The sequence below is a fragment of the Mesoplodon mirus genome, assembly GCF_964341445.2.
Source record: "Mesoplodon mirus genome assembly, chromosome: 18".
Taxonomy (NCBI): Eukaryota; Metazoa; Chordata; class Mammalia; order Artiodactyla; family Ziphiidae; genus Mesoplodon; species Mesoplodon mirus.
Genome location: NC_138994.1, coordinates 12,121,127 through 12,145,723, shown reverse-complemented (window position 1 = coordinate 12,145,723; position 24,597 = coordinate 12,121,127). Strand labels below are relative to the sequence as shown.

General features: G+C 45.3%; 1 protein-coding gene across 3 annotated transcripts in view; it reads right to left on the bottom strand.

Moving 5' to 3' along the window:
* Positions 1–24,597, bottom strand: part of B3GNTL1 (UDP-GlcNAc:betaGal beta-1,3-N-acetylglucosaminyltransferase like 1) — a 120,063-nt gene that overhangs the window by 74,790 nt on the left and 20,676 nt on the right. The window contains exon 1 of one of the 3 annotated variants that reach the window (XM_082603048.1): positions 19,677–20,684. The exons of 1 other annotated variant lie outside the window; for it this stretch is intronic. In XM_082603048.1, coding sequence (XP_082459174.1) covers positions 19,677–19,802 — 126 coding nt within the window. In that variant the 5' untranslated portion in view covers positions 19,803–20,684. Of the gene's footprint in view, positions 1–14,635; positions 14,700–19,676; positions 20,685–24,597 lie in introns of those variants that run through there. One more of the 3 variants, XM_082603049.1, reaches the window with a different exon arrangement.

Here is a 24,597-nt window from a genome sequence, read left to right as displayed (position 1 = left end):
GAGGGATGGAGCTCACAGCGGGGGGGAGAGCAGTTAAAATGGAGGAGAACAGAAATGACACTTTTCTGAAGCATTTCCACCCAATCCCAGTACCCTTTCTCTGTCTCAGGGCATCCTATATTTCTTCAGCTTTTGGAGAGAACTTATTAAGGCTATATATGAAAAAAATCTACAGTAAACAACAGTGTACTTAACAGTGAAAGGTTTCAGTGCTCTCTTTGAGACTGCAAAGGAAACAAGAATGCCCATTATCATGATTTCTATTTAACAATTCACTGGAGACTTGAGTCCAAAAAAAAAAAAAAAAAAGATACAAGGCTTACTAGAAAGAGAAAAAATGATTGCTTACATAAAGAACCCAAAATAATCAACAGAGAAATATTAGAATTAAAAATGAATGTAATAAGGTTTCTGGGGGCTTCCCTGGTGGCACAGTGGTTAAGAATCCACCTGCCAATGCAGGGGACACGGGTTCGAGCCCTGGTCTGGGAAGATCCCACATGCTGCTGAGCAACTAAGCCTGTGCGCCACAGCTACTGAGCCTGCGCTCTAGAGCCCATGAGCCACAACTACTGAAGCCCGTGCTCTGCAACAAGAGAAGCCACCGCAGTGAGAAGCCCGTGCACCACAACAAAGAGGAGCTCCCACTTGCCGCAACTAGAGAAAGCCCGTGCGCAGCAACAAAGACCCAACGCACCAAAAAAAAAAAAAAAAAAAAAAAAAAGATTAATAAAGAGAATAGACAGTATTTATAAAAAATAATAAGAAGAAGAAGGTTTCTGGATACAAGATCAATAAATAATTTCTTTATATGTACAAAATTTTTAAAAATGATGCTTCTTACAATAGTATCAAAAAAGATCAAATAACTCTTTGGTGAGAATGTAAAATGGTATACTCACTCTGGAAAACATTTTGGCACTTCCTCAAAATGTTAAAATCAGAGTTACCATGTGACCCAGCAATTCCACTCCTAGGTGGAACTGAAAACATCTATCCACACAAAAACTTGTACAGGAATGTTTATAGCAGCATTATTTATAATAGTCAAAAAGTGGAAATAACCCAAATGTTCATCAACTAGTAAATAAACAAAAAAAATGTACACTCATAAGATGGACTATTACGCAACAGTAAAGAGAAATGAAGTCCTGACACATGCTACAACGTGATGAACTTTGAAAACATCATGCTAAGTAAAAGAAGCCAGTCACAGAGACCACATAGTGTAGACTCCATTTATATGAAAAGTCCAGAACAGGCAAATCCATAGAGACAGAAAAGAGATTAGTGGTTGCCCATGGCTAGGAGATGGGGGAATGAGGGGGTGATTATTAATAGGTATGGGGTTTAATTTTGTGGTGATGGAAAAGGTCTAAAAATAGATTGTGGTGATGGTTGCACAACATTATGAATATACTGAAAACCATTGGATTGTACACTTTAAATGGGTGGATTTTTATGTGAATTACATCTCAGTAGAGCTGATAAAAATGTTTTTTAAAAAATCAAATACCAAGGTATTAATTTAACAAAGGACTTGTAAGCCCTCTGCTATGAAAACTACTCATGCCTACTGAGGTAAATTAAAGAAGACCTAAATAAATCAATGAACATATTTTCATTGTTAGGAAGACTCAATATCGTAAAGAAGTTAGTTCTCTACAGATACACCAGAAATACAGCTACACGTGGAACAACTCCTACAGAACACCTACTGAACGCTGGCAGAAGACCCCAGACCTCCCAAAAGGCAAGAAACTCCCCACGTACCTGGGTAGGGCAAAGCGGAGAGATTCCCGCACAGAGGATCGGTGCCAAGCGGCACTCAGCAGCCCGAGAGGCTTGTCTGCTCGCCCGCTGGGGCGGGCGGCGCTGGAAGCTGAGGCTCGGGCTTCGGTCAGAGCGCAGGGAGAGGACTGGGGCTGGCGGTGAGAACTCAGCCTGAAGGGCGCTAATGTGCCACAGCTAGCCGGGAAGGAGTCCGGGAAAACTCTGGAGCTGCCAAAGAGGCAAGAGACTTTTTCTTCCCTCTTGGTTTCCTGGTGCGCGAGGAGAGGGGATTAAGAGGGCTGCTTAAAGGAGCTCCACAGACGGGTGCGAGTCGCGGCTGAAAGCGCGGAGCCCAGAGACAGGCGTGGGACGCTAGGGCTGCTGCCGCCGCTGCCAAGAAGCCTGTGTGCGAGCGCAGGTCACTGTCCACACGGCCCTTCCGGGAGCCTGTGCAGCCCGCCACTGCCGGGGTCCCGGGATCCAGGGATGGCTTCCCCGGGAGAGCGGACGGCGCGCCTCGGGCTGGTGCAACGTCACGCCGGCCTCTGCCGCTGCAGGCTCGCCCCGCACTCCGTGCCCCTCCCTCCTCCCCGCCCCCCCCCCCCCCCGGCCTGAGTGAGCCAGAGTCCCCGAAGCGGCTGCTCCTTTAACCCTGTCCTGTCTGAGGGAAGAACAGACGCCCTCCGGCGACCTACACGCAGAGGCGGGGCCAAATCCAAAGCTGAGACCTGGGAGCTGTGAGAACAAAGAAGAGAAAGGGAAACCTCTCCCAGCAGCCTCAGAAGCAGCCGATTAAAGCTCCACAATCAACTTGATGTACCCTGCATCTGTGGAATACATGAATAGACAACAAATCATCCCAAATTGAGGAGCCAGGAGTCAGTGCTGTGCCTCTGAGGTGGGAGAGCCAACTTCAGGACACTGGTCCACAAGAGACCTCCCAGCTCCACATAATATCAAACAGCGAAAATCTTCCAGAGATCTCCATCTCAACACCAGCACCCAGCTTCACTCAATGACCAGCAAGCTACAGTGCTGAACACCCTATGCCAAACAACTAGCAAGACAGGAACACAACGCCACCCATTAGCAGAGAGGCTGCCTAAAATCATAAAAAGTCCGCAGACACCCCAAAACACACCACCAGACGTGGACCTGCCCACCAGAAAGACAAGATCCAGCCTCATCCACCAGAACACAGGCACTAGTCCCCTCCACCAGGAAGCCTACACAACCCACTAAACCAACCTTAGCCACTGGGGACAGACACCAAAAACAACGGGAACTACGAACCTGCAGCCTGCAAAAAGGAGACCCCAAACACAGTAACATAAGCAAAATGAGAAGACAGAAAAACACACAGCAGGAGAAGGAGCAAGATAAAAACCCACCAGACCTAACAAATGAAGAGGTAATAGGCAGTCTACCTGAAAAAGAATTCAGAATAATGATAGTAGGGCTTCCCTGGTGGCGCAGTGGTTGAGAGTCCGCCTGCCGATGCAGGGGACGCGGGATCGAGCCCTGGTCCTGGAAGATCCCACATGCCGCGGAGCGTCTGGGACCGTGAGCCATGGCCGCTGAGCCTGCGCGTCCGGAGCCTGTGCTCCGCAACGAGAGAGGCCACAGCTGTGGGAGGCCCGCGTACCGCAAAAAAGAAAAAAGAAAAACAAACAAACAAAAAGAATAATGATAGTAAAGATGATCCAAGATTCTATTTCCAAGATCCAAAATCTTGGAAATAGAATAGACAAAATGCAAGAAACAGTTAACAAGGCCCTAGAAGAACTAAAGATGAATCAAGCATCGATTAAAAACACAATAAATGAAATGAAAAATACTCTAGATGGGATCAATAGCAGAATAACTGAGGCAGATGAACGGATAAGTGAGGTGGAAGATAAAATAGTGGAAATAACTGCTGCAGAGCAAAATAAAGAAAAAAGAATGAAAAGAACAGAGGACAGTCTCAGAGACCTCTGGGACAACATTAAACGCACCAACATTCGAATTATAGGGGTTCCAGAAGAAGAAGAGAAAAAGAAAGGGACTGAGAAAATATTTGAAGAGATTATAGTTGAAAACTTCCCTAATATGGGAAAGGAAATAGTTAATCAAGTCCAGGAGGCACAGAGAGTCCCATACAGAATAAATCCAAGGAGAAATATGCCAAGACACATATTAATCAAACTGTCAAAAATTAAACACAAAGAAATCATATTAAAAGCAGCAAGGCAAAAACAACAAATAACACACAAGGGAATCCCCATCAGGATAACAGCTGATCTCTCAGCAGAAACTCTACAAGCCAGAAGGGAGTGGCAGGACATAATTAAAGTGATGAAGGAGAAAAACCTGCAACCAAGATTACTCTACCCAGCAAGGATCTCATTCAGATTTGATGGAGAAATTAAAACGTTTACAGACAAGCAAAAGCTGAGAGAGTTCAGCACCACCAAACCAGCTTTACAACAAATGCTAAAGGAACTTCTCTAGGCAAGAAACACAACAGAAGGAAAAGACCTACAATGACGAACCCAGAACAATTAAGAAAATGGGAATAGGAACATACATATCGATAATTACCTTAAATGTAAATGGACTAAATGCTCCCACCAAAAGACACAGATTGGCTGAATTCATACAAAAACAAGACCCATCTATATGCTGTCTACAAGAGACCCACTTCAGACCTAGAGACACATACAGACTGACAGTAAGGGGATGGAAAAAGATATTCCATGCAAATGGAAACCAAAAGAAAGCTGGAGTAGCAATTCTCATATCAGACAAAACAGACTTTAAAATAAAGACTACTAGAAGAGACAAAGAAGGACACTACATAATGATCAAGGGATCCATCCAAGAAGAAGATATAACAATTTTAAATATTTATGCACCCAACATAGGAGCACCTCAATACATAAGGCAAATACTAACAGCCATAAAAGGAGAAATCGACAGTAACACAATCATAGTAGGGGACTTTAACACCCCACTTTCACCAATGGACAGATCATCCAAAATGAAAATAAATAAGGAAACACAAGCTTTAAATGATACATTAAACAAGATGGACTTAATTGATATTTATAGGACATTCCATCCAAAAACAACAGAATACACATTTTTCTCAAGTGCTCATGGAACATTCTCCAGGATCATATCTTGGGTCACAAATCAAGCCTTGGTAAATTTAAGAAAATTGAAATTGTATCAAGTATCTTTTCCGACCACAATGCTATGAGACTACTTATCAATTACAGGAAAAGAGCTGTAAAAAATACAAACACATGGAGGCTAAACAACACACTACTTAATAACGAAGTGATCACTGAAGAAATCAAAGAGGAAATTAAAAAATACCTAGAAACAAATGACAATGGAGACACGACGACCCAAAACCTATGGGATGCAGCAAAAGCAGTTCTAAGAGGGAAGTTTATAGCAATACAATCCTACCTTAAGAAACAGGAAACATCTTGAATAAACAACCTAACCTTGCACCTAAAGCAATTAGAGAAAGAAGAACAAAAACATCCCAAAGTTAGCAGAAGAAAAGAAATCATAAAAATCACATCAGAAATAAATGAAAAAGAAATGAAGGAAACGATAGCAAAGATCAATAAAACCAAAAGCTGGTTCTTTGAGAAGATAAACAAAATTGATAAACCATTAGCCAGACTCATCAAGAAAAAAAGGGAGAAGACTCAAATCAATAGAATTAGAAATGAAAAAGGAGAAGTAAAAACTGACACTGCAGAGCCCGGGGCGGCCGGGCTGGGAGGTGTTGGGATGGAGGCGGCCGGGCCGCGGAACAGGGACGCGCGGGGGCGAGCGGCGAGTCAGCCTGGCAGCCGAGCAGAAAAGAGCCCGCCGGAGAGGTGCGCTCCTTGAGCGGAAGGCAGGGGAAGCCGTCGGCGCCCTCCTCCAGGAAGCCCTCCAGGCGCCGCGTGGTGAGGTCTGAGGGTGGCGGCCGGCCGGTGGTCACTCCCTGAGGGAGGGGGCGGTCAGATGGTGGTCACTTTCCAGGGGAGGGGTCCTTCCCGGAGAGGGGCCGCCAGCTGGCCGGTCTCTCGCGGGCATGAGGGTCCGCGCGGGGATGCAGCGCCGCCCGGCTGTCCGCGCGGGAGGCCTAAAGCAGGGATGAGCGCTGGGAGGACGAGCGGATGCGAAGCGTGGCCTGCAAAGGGCTCCGGGAAGGTGACGCTTGGGCTAAAACCTGAGTGACATCCAGGAGTGAGCCGCACAAGTTCTGGGAGCGAGCGCGCGGGGAAGAGGAAACCGCAGCAAAGGACCCGAGGGCAGGAACGAGCCCTCGGCGTCCAGGGCAGCGAAAACTACGGAGCGGAGGGGCTTGGGGCCACTGTCCGCGAGCAGAGCCGCAGAGTCCAGGAAGGACTTGAGGTGTCCTGGAGGTTTGAGAGGGGAGTGACGTCATTTAATTATATTACAAATTACTACTTTATATTTTAAAGGAATCCTTCTGGCTGCTTTGTAGGGAGTAGGGGTTGCAGGTAGCAGGGAAGCCAGTTGGGAACCTTTTGTCCTAATCGAGGAGGGAGAGGCGGTGTGGATCGCAGTGGTGGCAGGGGTGGCGGGAGGAGGGTTTGTACTGAGAATAAACCCACACTTGCTGATGCGTCCTCCGAGTAGGGGGGAGGTGGGGTTAAGAAGGATGCCCCGAGGCTGCTGGCCTGAGCACCTGGCAGAGTGGGGGTGAAGACAGGGGGCCACTCCAGCCCACAGAGCTGTTCCAGCCTGCTGGGACCTTCCCCTAGGTGGGGGGGGGGAATGCATCTTTGTTTGTTTGTTTGTGAGTCTTCACCCTCAATCCAGGAATTTGTTAAATACTTTCTGGGTAGGAAGGGTAATCCTCTCTACCTGAGTATGAGGAGCGGGTGTGTGTCTTTAAAATGTGGGTCCAGGCCTAAAGCTGCCACGTCTTTCGTTAGGTCTCATTTGCTTGGAACTGAGAAAAGGGAGCGGGGAGAATGTACTGAGTGGAGAAGAGATTCGTGATGCCTTTTTCTTTTTGGTTACGACCTTAATGAAGTTAAGCTTTCCGTGGAATACTGATAGCACTTTACAGAAGTAACAAATGATGGGGCGGAGGGATCTCTGAAGTTCAGGCTTTGAATGAGCTTGGCCAAGCAGGAGAGTGAAGAGCTGTGGTCACTAGTAGTTTGAGTCATAAAAAAAAAAAAAAAAAAAAAAAAACTGACACTGCAGAAATACAAAAGATCATGAGAGATTACTACAAGCAACTCTATGCCAATAAAATGGACAACCTGGAAGAAATGGACAAATTCTTAGAAATGCACAACCTGCCAAGACTGAATCAGGAAGAAATAGAAAATATGAACAGACCAATCACAAGCACTGAAATTGAAACTGTGATAAAAAATCTTCCAACAAACAAAAGCCCAGGACCAGATGGCTTCACAGGCGAATTCTATCAAGCATTTAGAGAAGAGCTAACACCTATCCTTCTCAAACTCTTCCAAAATATAGCAGAGGGAGGAACACTCCCAAACTCATTCTACGAGGCCACCATCACCTTGATACCAAAACCAGACAAGGATGTCACAAAGAAAGAAGACTACAGGCCAATATCACTGATGAACATAGATGCAAAAATCCTCAACAAAATACTAGCAAACAGAATCCAACAGCACATTAAAAGGATCATACACCATGATCAAGTGGGGTTTATTCCAGGAATACAAGGATTCTTCAATATATGCAAATCAATCAACGTGATACACCATATTAACAAATTGAAGGAGAAAAACCATATGATCATCTCAATAGATGCAGAGAAAGCTTTCGACAAAATTCAACACCCATTTATGATAAAAACCCTGCAGAAAGTAGGCATAGAGGGAAATTTCCTCAACATAATAAAGGCCATATATGAAAAACCCACAGCCAGCATCGTCCTCAATGGTGAAAAACTGAAACCATTTCCACTAAGATCAGGAACAAGACAAGGTTGCCCACTCTCACCACTCTTATTCAACATAGTTTTGTAAGTTTTAGCCACAGCAATCAGAGAAGAAAAGGAAATAAAAGGAATCCAAATCGGAAAAGAAGAAGTAAAGCTGTCACTGTTTGCAGATGACATGATACTATGCATAGAGAATCCTAAAGATGCTACCAGAAAACTACTAGAGCTAATCAATGAATTTGGTAAAGTAGCAGGATACAAAATTAATGCACAGAAATCTCTGGCATTCCTATATACTAATGATGAAAAATCTGAAAGTGAAATCAAGGAAACACTCCCATTTACCATTGCAACAAAAAGAATAAAATATCTAGGAATAAACCTACCTAAGGAGACAAAAGACCTGTATGCAGAAAATTATAAGACACTGATGAAAGAAATTAAAGATGATACAAATAGATGGAGAGATGTACCATGTTCTTGGATTGGAAGAATCAACATTGTGAAAATGACTCTACTACCCAAAGCAATCTACAGATTCAATGCAATCCCTATCAAACTACCACTGGCATTTTTCACAGAACTAGAACAAAAAATTTCACAATTTGTATGGAAACACAAAAGACCCCGAATAGCCAAAGCAATCTTGAGAACGAAAAATGGAGCTGGAGGAATCAGGCTCCCTGACTTCAGACTATACTACAAAGCTACAGTAATCAAGACAGTATGGTACTGGCACAAAAACAGAAAGATAGATCAATGGAACAGGATAGAAAGCCCAGAGATAAACCCACGGACATATGGTCACCTTATCTTTGATAAAGGAGGCAGGAATGTACAGTGGAGAAAGGACAATCTCTTCAATAAGTGGTGCTGGGAAAACTGGACAGGGACATGTAAAAGTATGAGATTAGATCACTCCCTAACACCATACACAAAAATAAGCTCAAAATGGATTAAAGACCTAAATGTAAGGCCAGACACTATCAAACTCTTAGAGGAAAACATAGGCAGAACACTCTATGACATAAATCACAGCAAGATCCTTTTTGACCCACCTCCTAGAGAAATGGAAATAAAGACAAAAATAAACACATGGGACCTAATGAAACTTAAAAGCTTTTGCACAGCAAAGGAAACCATAAACAAGACCAAAAGACAACCCTCAGAATGGGAGAAAATATTTGCAAATGAAGCAACTGACAAAGGATTAATCTCCAAAATTTATAAGCAGCTCATGCAGCTCAATAACAAAAAAACAAACAACCCAATCCAAAAATGGGCAGAAGACCTAAATAGACATTTCTCCACAGAAGATATACAGACTGCCAACAAACACATGAAAGGATGCTCAACATCTTTACTCATTAGAGAAATGCAAATCAAAACTACAATGAGATATCATCTCACACCAGTCAGAATGGCCATCATCAAAAAATCTAGAAACAATAAATGCTGGAGAGGGTGTGGAAAGAAGGGAACACTCTTGCACTGCTGGTGGGAATGTGAATTGGTACAGCCACTATGGAGAACAGTATGGAGGTTCCTTAAAAAACTACAAATAGAACTACCATATGACCCAGCAATCCCACTACTGGGCATATACCCTGAGAAAACCGTAATTCAAAAAGAGTCATGTACCAAAATGTTCATAGCAGCCCTATTTACAATAGCCCGGAGATGGAAACAACCTAAGTGTCCATCATCGGATGAATGGGTAAAGAAGATGTGGCACATATATACAATGGAATATTACTCAGCCATAAAAAGAAACGAAATTGAGCTATTTGTAATGAGGTGGATGGACCTAGAGTCTGTCATACAGAGTGAAGTAAGTCAGAAAGAGAAAGACAAATACTGTATGCTGACACATATATATGGAATTTAAGAAAAAAAAATGTCATGAAGAACATAGGGGTAAGACAGGAATAAAGACACAGACCTACTAGAGAATGGACTTGAGGATATGGGGAGGGGGAAGGGTAAGCTGTGACAAAGTGAAAGAGCGGCATGGACATATATACACTACCAAATGTAAGGTAGATAGCTAGTGGGAAGCAGCCGCATAGCACAGGGAGATCAGCTCGGTGCTTTGTGACCGCCTGGAGGGGTGGGATAGGGAGGGTGGGAGGGAGACGCAAAAGGGAGGGGATATGGGAACATATGTATATGTATAACTGATTAACTTTGTTATAAAGCAAAAAAATAAAAAAATATAGAAATATAAAAAAAAAATAACATGACACATTGTTGCTACCAAAATGTCCACTCTTTAAATCAGAATTATGTCTTTTAAAATTGCTACACATTCATTAAAATTTTTTGGAAAGACAAAAAAAAAAAAAAAAAAGAAGTTAGTTCTCACCTAATTGATCTATAGATTCAATATAATTCCAGTCAAAATCCTCAGAGGGGATGTTGTGAAAATTAAGAAAATTACTCTGACATTTATATAAAAATGCAAAAAGATTTTTAAAAAACAGCCCAAAATATTAGGTAGATGAACAAGAAAACATATAGCATCAAATTACAGTATGTTCTCTAAAGCTACACTGTGGTATTGGCAGACAAAAGGACAGATCAATAACCCAACTGGACAGAACACACACGCCAGAAGCAGGCCACACGCACATTCACGCTGGGCTAAAGACAGCATGCAGAGCTGTGAGGAAGGACACAAATCAGCCAGGATGCCTGTACACTGGAGGGAGCACGAACTGACCAGCCACTGTGGGAACCCGGCAGCATCCACTGAACACGGGTACACAGAGACATCCCAGTTCCACCCCTACATGTGCATTTGTGTGTGTGCACCAAGATATATGCACAAGGATTTCTTGGCAGCGTTGCTCAAACACCCAAATGTCCAAACGGCAGAATGGATAAACTGGGCATATTCATATTGTGGAATATTAAACAGCAATGAAAAGGAGTGACTTCTGCTCCACATGATTTAATTTACTGTAAATTTTACAGTAAATTTAATTTACTGTAAATGATGAAACAAATAAAAATCTGAACATGACAAGGACTGTCACCAGAACCACTTCTATTCAGTGTTGCATGGGTGGGGGCGGGGGTGGTGGCAGCGGTCCCAGCCAGGATAATGGGCCAAGAACAAGGAATAAAGGACAACGGACCAGAGAGAAAGAGGCAGTCTTTACTCACAGGTGCCGTGGTCACTTCATAGTGAGTTCTTACCCCAAAAAACAAAACCAAGACAAAACAAAACTAGAACTAGTAAGGTAATTTAGTATATTTATAGCAATACAACTATAAAACTGGGAGACGACTTGCTAATACCATTTTCAATAACACCAAAACTCATAAAATACTTGGGAAGTATTTTGTTAAATTTATGTAAGACCTGTATACTGAAAACTACAAAACATTTCCGAGAGAAACTTAAGAAGGCCCAAATAAATTGAGGGATACACCATGTTTATGTATTAGAAGATTCAATATTAAGATTCCCAAACAGAACTATAAATTCAATTCAATTCCAATAAAAATCCAAGCAGGCTTGACAAGCTGATCTAAAATTTTGCAGAAATCCAAAAGACCTAAACAGATGGGAAAACAATTTTGAAAAGGAAGAACAAAGTTGGAGGACTTACAATACCTGATTTTTTTCAATAAAACGACATTGTAGCTTTATCACTACAGCTGCTACAGTAATCAAGACAGTATGGACTTGGTATAAAGATAGATAAAAAGAACAATGGAACAGAACAGAGAGTCCAGAAATGAAATGGATCTATATTTCTTTCAGTCATTTGATTTTCAACAAAAGTGCCAAGGTAATTCAACAGGGAAAGGATAGTAACAACCAGTTATCATAGGGGAAAAAATGATCCTCAATCCCTACTTTACATCATACCCTCAAATTAACTTAAAAATAGATAACAGATCTAAATGTGTAAGATAAAACAATAAAACTTCTAGGAGAAAATAGAGAAGAAAGTCTTGGGGTAGAAAACAATTTCGTAGGTTCTTAGATGGGACACAGAAAGCCTAATTCTTAAAAGGAAAAACTGGAAAATGGACTTTATAACAATTAACAACATCTGTTCATCAAAAGGTGGTTTTAGGAAATTAAGAAAATAAACAGGGTTTCCCTGGTGGCGCAGTGGTTGAGAGTCCGCCTGCCGATGCAGGGGACACGGGTTCGTGTCCCGGTCCGGGAAGATCCCACATGCCGCGGAGCAGCTGGGCCCGTGAGCCATGGCCACTGAGCCTGCGCATCCGGAGCCTGTGCTCCGCAACAGGAGAGGCCACAACAGTGAGAGGCCCACGTACCGCCAAAAAAAAAAAAAAAAAAAGATAAACAGCAAACTAAACTGGGAGAAAGAACTTACATACAGAATTTAGTTTTTATATCTAAAAACTCAATACTAAGACAAAGAACTTAATAGAAACAATAGTCAAAAGATTTGAACTGACACTTCACACAGGAAGATATATGCATGAGCACCCGAATAAATGTTCGACATATTTAGTCATCAGGGAAATGCAAGCTAAAACAATGAGATAGAACTACATGCACACTACAAAGGCTCAAATTTAAAAGACAATTCCAAGTGTTGTAACAATACGAAACTACTGGAACTCTTGAAAATTGCTGGGGGGAGTGTAAAATGGCTCAGTCTCTTTGCAAGATAGTTTTGAAGTTTCTCACAAAGTTAAATGTACATGTATTATATCACCCAGCAGTTCTATCTCTAGATATTTACCCATGAGAAATGAACACAAATGTCCATGGTAAGACTTGTACACAAATTTTCACAGCATCTTTACTCATAATAGCCAAATCCTGGAAAGCAATCCAAATGTCCATCAATGGATGGCTATATAAATAAACAATTTTGGTTTATCCATGCATTGGAATACACTACTCAGCAATAAAAAAACTGAATTATTGGTATAAGCAACAACACGGATAAATCTCAAAAACATATGATGAGCAAAAGAAGTCAACCACAAGAATATATACTGTATGATTCCATTTATATGAAGTTCTAGAACGGGGGAAAAATCTCATCTGTCGAAAGAACAGATAATTAGATTACTAACCTAAAGAAATTACATGTGTAGTTGCTTCAGGGAGTGGGGGGATGACTGTAAAGAGGCATGTGGAAACTGTTTGGGGCAATGGAAACGTTCTAAACTTGACTGAGATGGTTTTTATATGTGTGTATACATTTGTCAAACTCATTGAATGTACACTTAAATGAGTGTACTTTATTATATGTAAGTAATATCCCAGTCAAGTGGATTTTTAAGGTATAATGTCTCTAATAAAGTAAATTCAGTATTTAGAAAAAACTTAATCTGACTTCACTCCATGATGCTTTTTGAAAATATTGTAATTCTGGGTTTACTGCACAAGCTCCATAGCAGCAATACCGGAAATGTTCAGTATTACACATTACACAACATCGTCATCCTCAGAACGTACTGTTTTCACCGTTCTAAGTTCCCTTCTAGTCCCTATCTATACACATATATAATTTTTCTACAGCTATAATTATAGCATAAGAAGAACACAAAAATAACTTAGAATCAAACGCGCCATTTTACCATATACGCACAAATTCAAGTTGTGCATTTCCCTCTGCTGACAGCACTTCCAACAGAACCCAGAACCCAAGTGCTGCCAACGCCCCACCCCTGCTTCTTGCTCTGCCCCAGCTCCACCCCTTTTCTTCCTGGAGCCCCGCCCCGCCCCTTGCTCTGTCCTGGGGGAGTGGAGGAAGGGATTACCTTCAGTTAGGAGAGAAGACAAGAATTGCCTCCCACCAGCAAGAGATTGGCAGGAGGGGGGGCGGAGGGAGTCTCGGTGGGAGGACACGCCCAGCACTGGCCCTGGTCCTGGTTCTGGTCCTGAGCCGGACTGGGGTCCACCCGGAGCACATGCATGCAGAGCGAACCGCGCCCTCTCCGGGGTGGAATCCACACCACCTTTCCTTACAACCCTGCCTCCTCTTCTCTGCAAGCCCACCCTGGCTGTGGGCTCTGCAGGGCAGGCAGCTCCGACGTAGTGCCCGCCCACCGGGGCCCAGGACACCCCGTGCAGGAGACAGAGAGACCTCTGCTCCCACAGCGCCCGCAGTTTGGTAAGACAGAGAGGGAGAGCAAAACGAGCGGTAAGAGCCAGACTCCGCGATGGACAAGATGACCGCTCGGACCTCGGGAACACCATGGATGGAGCACCTGGGACAACACGGTCCAGCCCTGACCTACCTGAGAACCAGGACGTGGGAAAATGCAAGTTCTTAGGTGGAGGCCACCCAAGGCCCACGCAGCCCATGCTGGCCGCCAAAGAACCACGTTGGAGCTCATTAAAGCCAAGTCGGTCGGGGAGCCCGGGAGTGTGAGTGCCTGCAGCAGCGGGCCCCAAATCTCCGTCTCCAGCAAGCTCTCTCCCTGGCCAGCGGTTTCGGACCCAGCGCTGGGAAGGAGCATCTGAGCAAACACCCGGGTCCTCCCCCTTTCCTGAGCCTTAAAATGAAAGCGCTCTGTACAAACAAAAGACATCTCAAAAGCCCACTACTGTCTGAGGCATCATTTCTTTTTAAAAATCAAGTTTAGTGGCACTTAGCAAGAGCAGAGCTTTCCAGGCACAACAGGTTATGGTGCTGACAAAAACAAGAGTGTGTGGCGTGCCGAGGGACTGCCCTCGAGGGAGTGTGAGTAGCTACGGTGCCGAGACGTCTCAGGTCTGTCTTCAACTATTTTCTGTCTTTCCTCTGTTCAAGGAAAATCTTTCTGAACATGAGTGTTAAGAATAAGGACTATTTCTTCTTTCAAAGAACAGGAGTAGGAGAGTCTACACACGTGGATATTCACCGATTGGCAGCTGCCATCAAGTAAGGGGTCGCCCATTCCTCCACCTCATTAAATTAAGGTCATCACCTGTTTCTTGAGCCTCCTTGGGAACGGCCACCACTAAAATCACATGGCCCTGCTCCTGAGCCAGCTGATACCCTCCAGGTCTTGGGTCTGAAACACAAGCCCATAATTTTTTTCTCAGGAAAGAAAAGGTAGGGGAGAGCAGAAAGGAAAGTGAGTGGTGTGTTTGGAGAAGGAGAGGCGGGCAGGGCTGGCCATCCTGACTGCTGCTCCCAGCGTGGCCCCTGCAGGCAACAAACCTCATGGGCTTTCAGGACCGGAAGTCTGCAACCCAGCTTCCACCATGCCACCTACCAACCCCGCATACCACACAGCGGCATCAACACACTCAACTTAGTCGATAAAGTCTGTAAAAGAATTTCTACAGAAAACTTTGAATTTCCTGTCAATTATTTATTGTAATGGAGGGGGAATGTTTGTTTACCATGTTACACTGTTGAAGACAGAAGGAAAAGTATAACTTTAAAACCTGGCAAAATTGCCTTTGATTTTAAAACAACTGAAGTTCAGCTCAATTATAAACAAATTCACATGAAAACGCACAACCTCCTGCCCACCAGCAGCTATAAGACAGGGGTGAGGACTCAGGGACAGCGAGGCTGGCAGGGAGAAGGGACCTGGAGGGTCCCCAGTGCCCCGTGCTCTGGTTCCTCCCGGCCTGGTTGCTCTCCTGGGGCTTCCAAGCGACCTGTCTCCTGCTTGAGGTGGGGGGGCGGGCAACAGTGCTTATCTGTGGAGCTGAAATTTCTAGGTGACACGCCTGGAAAAGCAGCAGCCTCCACCTGTTCCAGACCTGAATGCACAACATCTCTCAACTGTTTTCTAAAGTTGTAGCAGATTATCTCTAGCTGATACCAATATTCTTTTCTGAATGATCCCATGCTAAAATTGACAAGTCAAACATAAAAATCAGGTGGCCACAGGGAACGATATTCAACATGCTGTGATAAACCATACTGGAAAAGAATATGGATAAGAATATAAATATGTATAACTGACTCACTTTGCTGTTCAGCAGAAATTAACACAACATTGTAAATCAACTATACTTTAGTAAAGTTTTAAAAAATTAGGTGGCATGTGATGCAGAGACAGGAGAAACAAACTTCCTCACTCAGCTGGCAACATCTGCATTTAATAAGTTACTGGCCAGTACACCATTCCAAATATAGTGAAAATAACACTATTCAGTAGCCTCGTGGTAACCACCATGACCCGTGGTCAAATGCTTTGCTCTCAAAAACCCTCGAAGTAAAGTGCGTGGTCTCGTGTTCCACTCCCAGGAGGGACGTGGCGGGAGGCACTCAATCCTCCTCCTGCTGTCTCAACCTTCCACCCCCTCCCCACACGCGCAGGGAAGAACTGGAGGGGAAATAGAAACACAAACCGCTAATATCTACATCAGTCAATGCTTCAACTTACCAGTAGTTTGGAAAAAATGCCTAATGGCAAAAGAGGCCGAAATCACTTTTTCAGTCACCTGCAAATCAGTTACTTAAAAGATCCCCCCTTCCCCCTCCCCGGCCTACCACCCAGATTCTGTGCCGGTTCCTTCTCTGATCTCACAGAGAAAAAAAGCCAGACTGCGGTGGGCACGGCATGGGGAGGACCCAGGCCTGACCCAGGCAGGACCCTGCTCTGTCCCACGCTTCCTTTTAGACCCAAAGGTGAACGGGGTCAGGGCAGGGTGTACAAGAGCCAAGAACACTAAGGTCCAGGACAGTCCCTCCTGAGAGCGAGACCTCCCCCCGCGTGTCCAGGTGGCCGAGCAGCTCTTCCAGTTGTCAGGAAGGAGACTCCCCTGGGGCCTGGGCAAGCAGCCTGCGGGCACCCAGCAAGGGCAGCCTCCTCCGTTCCCCCAGCACCGCGTCCTCCACTAGCCCCGACAGCTGGAAGCTGGGAAACTCAAGAGAAAAGCCCAGTGGATTCAACAGATCCCTGCTCGCATGTAGCACCGTATCTTAGAGAGATCACCCTTCACGTGGATCTTCCTGCAGCCAGCTTAGGAACTGCCGCCGTGCCGGGCTATCTTCCAGGCGGGCACCCCCGTTTCTAACTTAAACACAGACGCCATCAGAGGTGCTGTGCTGCTTCTCCGCACTGTAGCAGAACACTGTTCCAGGACCCAAGACGGACGGCAGGCGTGGGTGGGCGGGCGAGCTCCCAGCCTCCATGGCCTCAGTGGAGCACACTTCACGGGATGACAAAACCTACTGGGTATAAACGCCTGCTTGGAGGGAAAAGTGGGGACAGTCCAGGAAGCTGACCCCACCATGAAACGAAGATGACTTTGGCAAATCTAAGTGTGTTGATAACACTCCTGGAACACAGAAGACCCGGGCTGAGCCTCACAGAAGCCTCCTGTCCTGGATGTGGTGAGGGAGGCCCCTGCTGCCCTCTGATAGTCAGCATGGCCTAAGCCACCTTCTGCAGCCAGGCAAGCAGATGCTATGCTGCTGAGAGAGGGAGTGGGGAGGTGACCACAGTGCTGCAAACACGGGGCCAAGACCTCGTGCTTGATACGCTCCAACACTGAACACATCGGCCAGCCCAGAGGGCAGCAAAAGGCCACAGCTGCACAGGAGCTTGAGGGGAGAGCAGCCAGCAGCCCCAAGACTGAATGCATGCTCCAGGAGCCTACAGATCCGCAGACACCCTGGTGAGGGCTGGGGTGCCCAGGCACACCAGGAAGGTCAGCAGATCTGCCAGGAGGACTGGGGAAAGGGGTAGCCAGACGATTAAGTTTCTCTTCACCCCTGAGGCTGGGAAAGAACTGGGTTTTGAACAGGTCAGAAACCCAGGACACCCGGAAGCAGGTCTCTCCCAGACCCAGCAGAGGCCACCCACCCGTGGATAAAAGGGCTCAGTCCCAGGAGTGGAGACCCCACACCTCCTGGCATGCCTGCTGCCACAGCCCCCGGACGGTGTGGCCTGGCCTCCAAGGGTGCAGAGAGCCATAAACAAACAAAATTAACCATTAATGAGCTTACGAGGACCCAGGACACAGAGCGAAGTGGCAGCTCTCTAGAGCTGCCAGAGGAGAGGACAAAAAAGAGAAGCTCTCAAAGGTGTCCTAGAACACGGAGGAATGGAAAGCGTAACATCTAACTTCTATCAGCAACGGCAAAGATGAAAGGGGTGGTCACAGCCCACAACTGAGTAAGTGAACTGGAAAGTCAAAGTATAATATTCAAAGTTACAGAGAAACAGAAATCAAAAGGGAAGTGAGCAAACTGTAAGACCCAACATTCAAACACGAGAAGCCAAAAGAAGAAAACAAGCTAAGAGGAAGAAATTAAGAGCCAATATAGAAAAATTCATCTCATTTGAAAAAACCTTGAGTCTGTACTTTGGAAGAGCTCGCCACATTCCAGAAATGATTCCTGACACACACAGAAAAATTCCCAAATCCCAAGAAGATGGAAAAAATCTTATAAAGCTTCGGTAAAAAAAACATATTTTAAAAACCAGTAAGTTCCAGTTGACACAGAAAAAGCATGCAACAAAATCCAACTCCTGTCCACGATAAAAATTCTCAGCAAGTTAGGAACAGAGGATGACACGCAACATGAAAAGCTACTGCTTCCTCCCAGGTCAGGAGGAAGTGAAGATGCCTGCTCCACGTGCATGGAAGTTCCAGCCAGAGCAATAAGGCAAGAAAGGCAAATAAAAGGCCTCCAGATGAGAGAAGAAGAAATAAAACTGCTCCCATTTGCAGATGATGTGATTGTCCACCTAGGAAATCCTCAGGAATCTAATCTAAAAGCCTAGAACCAGTGAGTTCTACAAGATCAACATATAAAATAATCACATATCTATATACTAACAATGAACATAGAAATTAGAGATATTATGTCCACAAACAACTGCTCCAAAGAAAATGAAGTATGTGGGTGCAAACTTAACAAAATATGTACGTGATCTGTATCCAAAAACCACAAAATGCTGATGAAAGAAATCAAAGACGACATAAGCAAATGCAAAACACATTTTTAGGAAAGGCCACAGACACCCCCTTCTAAGTAGAATTTATTTCCTGATGATGGTGCCCAGATCACACAGCGTGGGTCCTCTGTCTGAAGGCCATAGGCCAGAGCCCTGCAGGCCCTCGTGGGAGGCGCCAGCCCCACTCTGCATGGGTTTCTTCTGGGGCAAATCCCTGTGTCCCTGAGCTTTGTGCTTTGCCTCCTGGGCTTGGAGGGACTGTCTCCGCGGACTTGAACTTCCCACAAGGGGATGGGTGTCGACCTCCCGCTCACCCGAAACACTGCTGACAGACACCTTCTGAGATAATCGGGATCTTTGTGTGACTTGCTTTCTCTCCAAAACAAATATCCTTGAACACATCTGGGACTAGGAGTGACACTGAGGTCACCCCGGGAGGCCCTTCCAACACTCTGGAAAGGCACTATTGGCCCCCAGGCAGCAGCCTGCAGGGCAGCTACTAAGAGCACACTCTCTGAAGGGCTGCACTACAGTGATGGGCTCTGCAAGTCAATCTGTAAACAGACTCAGAAACTCAGAACATCACTCTCCATGGAAATGACAGCCAACAGGATGGCTGGGTTCCAAGATAAGTATACAGAAGTATCTAATTCAATCTAACTGAACCATTTAAATTGAACACACAAACCCAAACTCCACTCATTCATTTAACAAGTATCTATTAATACCTACTATTTGCCAAGTTCCAGGTGCTTCAGAAACATCAGTGATAAAACAGGGCCTATTCCCTCCTGTGTGCAGCTAGCATTCTATCAGGGAAGGTAGACAATGACGATAATAAAGAACGCAGTATTGAAGGTGATAAATGCCGTGTGCAGATATGAAGTGCTGGGGGTGGGAAATCCCAGGCGCAGGCAGGACCCACCACTGCACCGAGGGGTGAGAGCATCACTGAGAAGCCGGAGGGGATGGTGTGGTGGGTAAGGCAGGTGCATGAGAGAGAGAAAGGGCAGGGCCCGGGGGCGTGGGCTGCAGGAGGTGAAGCGGCCGCTCTCAGGGGAGGCTAGGGAGGCAGCAGAGGCACAGGGCCTGATGTCACCTGAGCTCTGGCTTTCGCTGTCTCCGTCTGTCTGCTCGCTGCTGTATCCCTTGCACCCGCTGCTGCACCTGGCACATCCAGGTACCGATTTGCTGAATGAATGAACTCCAGTCCCAGGGGCAGCATGGGAGCTGGTCTCCCCTGATGTTATCACTCCTAGTGAAATATGTTCTGAATCCAAACACGGGCACCAGACTGCATCCCAGGTGGCTAACAAGTCAAAATGCAACCTCGATGCCCCAGCAAAGGGGCCTCATGAACCCATTCTTCATGCAGAAATGGTCCATTTTGATGCGCCATCTGTGGTCGTGCAGCGCTGGCATCGCTCCCGTGCCGAGACAGAACACAGCGGGCACACTCGCACCCAGCCTTCACTGGAGACCACAGCCATCTTCTTCCCACACGTACACACTCAGGGGCCAAGGCCTGTCCCCCGCAGACCCTGCCACCATCCTCACACCCCGTGCCCAAGGAAGGCTGGGCCAAAGGAGAAGTCTCTACGGGAGCCCCCCAGACACGGAACGCCTCCTTTGTCAAGTGACCAGAGGGCATCGTCAGGGTTGGGGCAAATCAAAATCACAGGCACCCAAGGGGACAGTGAGGAGAAGGCAGCACCGCTTCTGAGATTTCTGGACAGAGACACTTGGCCCAACACCGTTACTCAGTTTTAAGGGCATTCTACAAAAGTGCCTGGGAATCTTCGAAAACATCAAGATGAAGAAAGTCAGGGAGGTGTTGTGGAATGCTCCAGAGGAGGAGATGAAAGACTTCCAGGTAAAGGCAACATGGGTTCTGGGGCCCTTGGATGAAACGTGAATGAGGTGGGCACTAGTATCAGCCACCTGTCGGAGAGACATTCCTGCTCTGGGTCGGAGACGTTCTTCTTTACAGGAAACACACACGGAAGTGCTCCGGGCTGATGGGTGCAACGCTGGCCTTCAAAACAGAGTTTTTGGTACTATCCCTGCCACTCTTCTCAAAGTTGTAAAAAGGAAAATGGGCAAAAAGATGTAAACACGTGTCACAAAAAGACGAAACTCGGGGCTTCCCTGGTGGCGCAGTGGTTGAGAATCTGCCTGCTAATGCAGGGGACACGGGTTCGAGCCCTGGTCTGGGAGGATCCCACATGCCGCGGAGCAACTAGGCCCGTGAGCCATGACTACTGAGCCTGCGCGTCTGGAGCCTGTGCTCCGCAACAAGAGGCCGCGATAGTGAGAGGCCCGCGCACCGCGATGAAGAGTGGCCCCCGCTTGCCACAACTAGAGAAAGCCCTCACACAGAAATGAAGATGCAACACAGCAAAAATAAATAAATTAATTAATAAAAACTCCTACCCCCAACATCTTCTTTAAAAAAAAAAAAAAAAGCGCTCGTAAGCCTTTATAGGAATGCTGCTTTCAATTAAAAAAAAAAGACGAAACTCACATGGCCAGCTGACGTGGAGTGAGGCTGACCACAGCTCGAGATCAGGGGGCACAAATCAAAGCACAGAGGGGCTCCACTCTGCTCCCACCTGCTGGGCAAGATTTAAGAGCCTGAGGACACCCAGTGCTGGGGAGGCTCGGGACCCACAGTGACCTGCCAGGAGGGACGGACGTCTCCAGCCACATGACGGCAGCACAGCTCCTCTCCCGCAGTCAAACCCGCTCATCCCGAGTCCTGGACACTCACTTCTGGGTGTGAACACAAGAGGAACTCTCATATGTGTGCAACAGGGGGTGCGTGCAAGAACATCCACAGCAGCTGTTCACAAGGGCAAGAGCGTGGAAACGGCCCGGGTGCCCGTCAGTAGGAGCATGGGTGAATACACGCAGTGTGTTTGCCCTGTGGAATGTTGTACAGCAGACGAATGAATGAGCTGCAGACAATAGAGAAACAGAATGGAACAGAAAGTCTGGAAATAAACCTACACTGACATGGCCAATTGATTCTCAACAAAGCACGGGGGCAATTCAATTGAGAAAAGAAAGTCTCTTCAACATTGGTGCAACTTAATATTCATATGAAAAAATTAACGCCTGCTTCTTACCACATGAGACACGGAAATGAACACAAGGTGGATAATGGGTCTAAACATAAAAGTAAGAAAACAAGAGAGTAACTTTTTTATGGCAAGCAGAGACTCCTCAGGGGAAAAAAATGTAACTATAAAAGAGAAAAATCAATAATTTGAACTTCAACAAGACTTAAAACTTCTGCTCATCAAAAGACAGCATTAAAAAATGAAAAGGCAAGCCACAGACAGGGAGAAAATACTCAGAACACATATCTGACAAAGGACTTGTATCCAGAAAACACAACAAACATTCACAACTCACAAATAAGACAAACAACCCATTTTTTAAAAAATAGGCAAAGATTTGGACATCTCACAAAAGAGGATTTATGAATTTCCCATAAACCAATGAGAAGGTGCTCAACATCACTAGCCATCAGGGAATGTAAATGAAAACAAATGAGACGCACTTCACATCTGCTAGAACGGTTGAAACCAAGGCTGACCCATCAATGTTGGGAGAAGTTGGAGGGACACAGAGCGGCCATACTGCGCCCGGCAGGTCCCTTCACCTGCGATTCCTCAACTCCGCCCCGTGGTATCTTCCCAAGAGAAAGGGAAACACACACCCACGGAAAGACTTACATCAGGATGTTTATGGCACTTTTATTGAAATAACAGGGGACTTCCCTGGTGGTCTAGTGATTAAGAATCCCCCTCCCAATGCAGGGGAAGCGGGTCCAATCCCTGGTCAGGGAACTAAGATCCCACATGCCGCAGGGCAACCAAGCCTGCGCGCTCTAGAGCCTGCGTGCCACAACTACTGAGCCCGCGTACTCTGGAGCCCGTGCGCCACAGCTAGAGAGAGAAGCCCGTGTGCCGCAACTAGAGAGCCTGCATGCCGCAACTAAGACCCGATGCAGCCAAATAAATTAACTAATTAGAAATAAAATAAAATAACCCAAACTGGCAACTGCTTGAATGTCGACCAGCAGTAGCACAGAAACTAACTGCAGTAGCTTCACACCACGGGTTAAAGCACAGAGCGACCCACCACCCCTCACAGTCACAGGGGACCATGATGTGGCATGGAAGCTAAACGCAGGTGCTCACACCATGTGGCTTCACCCACGCTGTCTGGAAGCAGCTCTGGATGACGGAAACATCTTCCGCCCTGACTGGGCTGTTAGTTATAGGGGTGTATACAAGTGTCAAAACCCTCACATTGCTCACTTTGCACACAGTTTTCACACTGAAATCTTGCATTTCACTGCATATAAATTTTACCTCAATTTAAAACAACGGAATGAACTATAATGATGTGCGACGACATGGATGGACCTTAACAATTTAAGTTTAAAAAATTCAAAAATATTATATACAGCCTGGTACTCTTTTTATAAAGTTAAACACAACTAAGAATTTTTAATTGATTTTTCTCAGATTTGCATAGATACCAAAACGTTCAGCAGGGGGTGAGGACAGGGTGCTGTGTGGCGGTTGCCAGGAGCAGAAGTCAGCATAACCAGGTCGGAGCTGGGAGCTCACGTTAACCTCAGACAGCAGGCTCACAGGTGCCGAGCATTATCAAAATAAACATGCAGGCACAGACACAGACACAGAAGCAAACAACAAGACGGATGCATGGACCAGTGACGAGGAGGCGTCCTGAACCCAGGGTCAGGGTTCATCCAGTTTTGTGCTCCTGAGACCCTGGGACCTAAATTCACAAAGAGGAAAAGAAATCACCATGGAAACTGGAAAACAACGACGATAACTAAAATTTCTGCTCAGAACTTATGGGACACCCCACAGCTGTCATGAGAAGAAAACGATTGCCTTACATTGCACTTCAGAGAAGGGAGAGGCTGCAAGCAAGGAGCTCGGGGTCCAATTTAAGGTCAGAGGTCGAGCACCAGGATGAGCCCGGACACAGCAGAAGAAACAAAACCACAAAGATGGAAAATCAAAGAAACAAAACAAATAAACATAGAGGAAAAGGAGCCCAAAGGGCAGTGGTCAGACAAAAGGAGTGTAGCCCCACCCTGGAGGAGCCCTGCATCCCCAGACCTGGAGCAGCACCTGACCCCCAGACCTGGAGGAGCCCAAGGGAAGACTGCATACAGATAAATGTTCTCAGAGTGCCTTAAAGTCACTAAAAAGAAAATCTATATTTGAGTATACACTACACATACAATTATGTGTTCTTTTTTCACCCATCATAATCATTTGTCATGTTATTAAAAATTCTTTATGAGCATTACAGTAATTCTCTCATACAGATTGACCACAATTCACTTCACTGTTAATCTACTATCCAGTATTAACTTGTTTCCATTAACTAATTTTCCATCATTATAAATAACACTAAAGCCTCTTCGTACATAAATCTTTTTCAGAATTTCAAGGATACCTAGAAGTGAAATTCAGGGTCAAGGGCACAAGCATTTTTAAAGTTCTTAATACAAAATGCAAAATTATGCTGTCAATGCTACCAATTCACATTGCATTTCCAAACACTGAGTATCTACATTTGTAGAGAACTTTATTAATTTGATTTTTTAAAGTAGTATCTCAGTTCATTTAATTTGTGTTTGATCACAAACGATGTAACATTTTTTAAAGGTCATTGTTTGCATGTCTACCTCTAAGAGTATCGACTCCTGTCCTTTCCTATTTATCTACCACTCATTTTTCTTTGTGTTTTCTCACCAATTTGCATGAATTACTTCTATTTAAGGCTATTAATCTTTTAAGCATTGTATTTGTCAACATCTTCCTAGCTTATCTTCACTTTGTTTATATGTTTCTCTGCTGTGCAATTTTGTGTTTATATGTAACCCTATTTATCAAAACTCATTTCCCTCATTAGGTGCTACAGCAATTAAACAGCAACAACTTATCAACCTTAAAGGCTGATTGTAA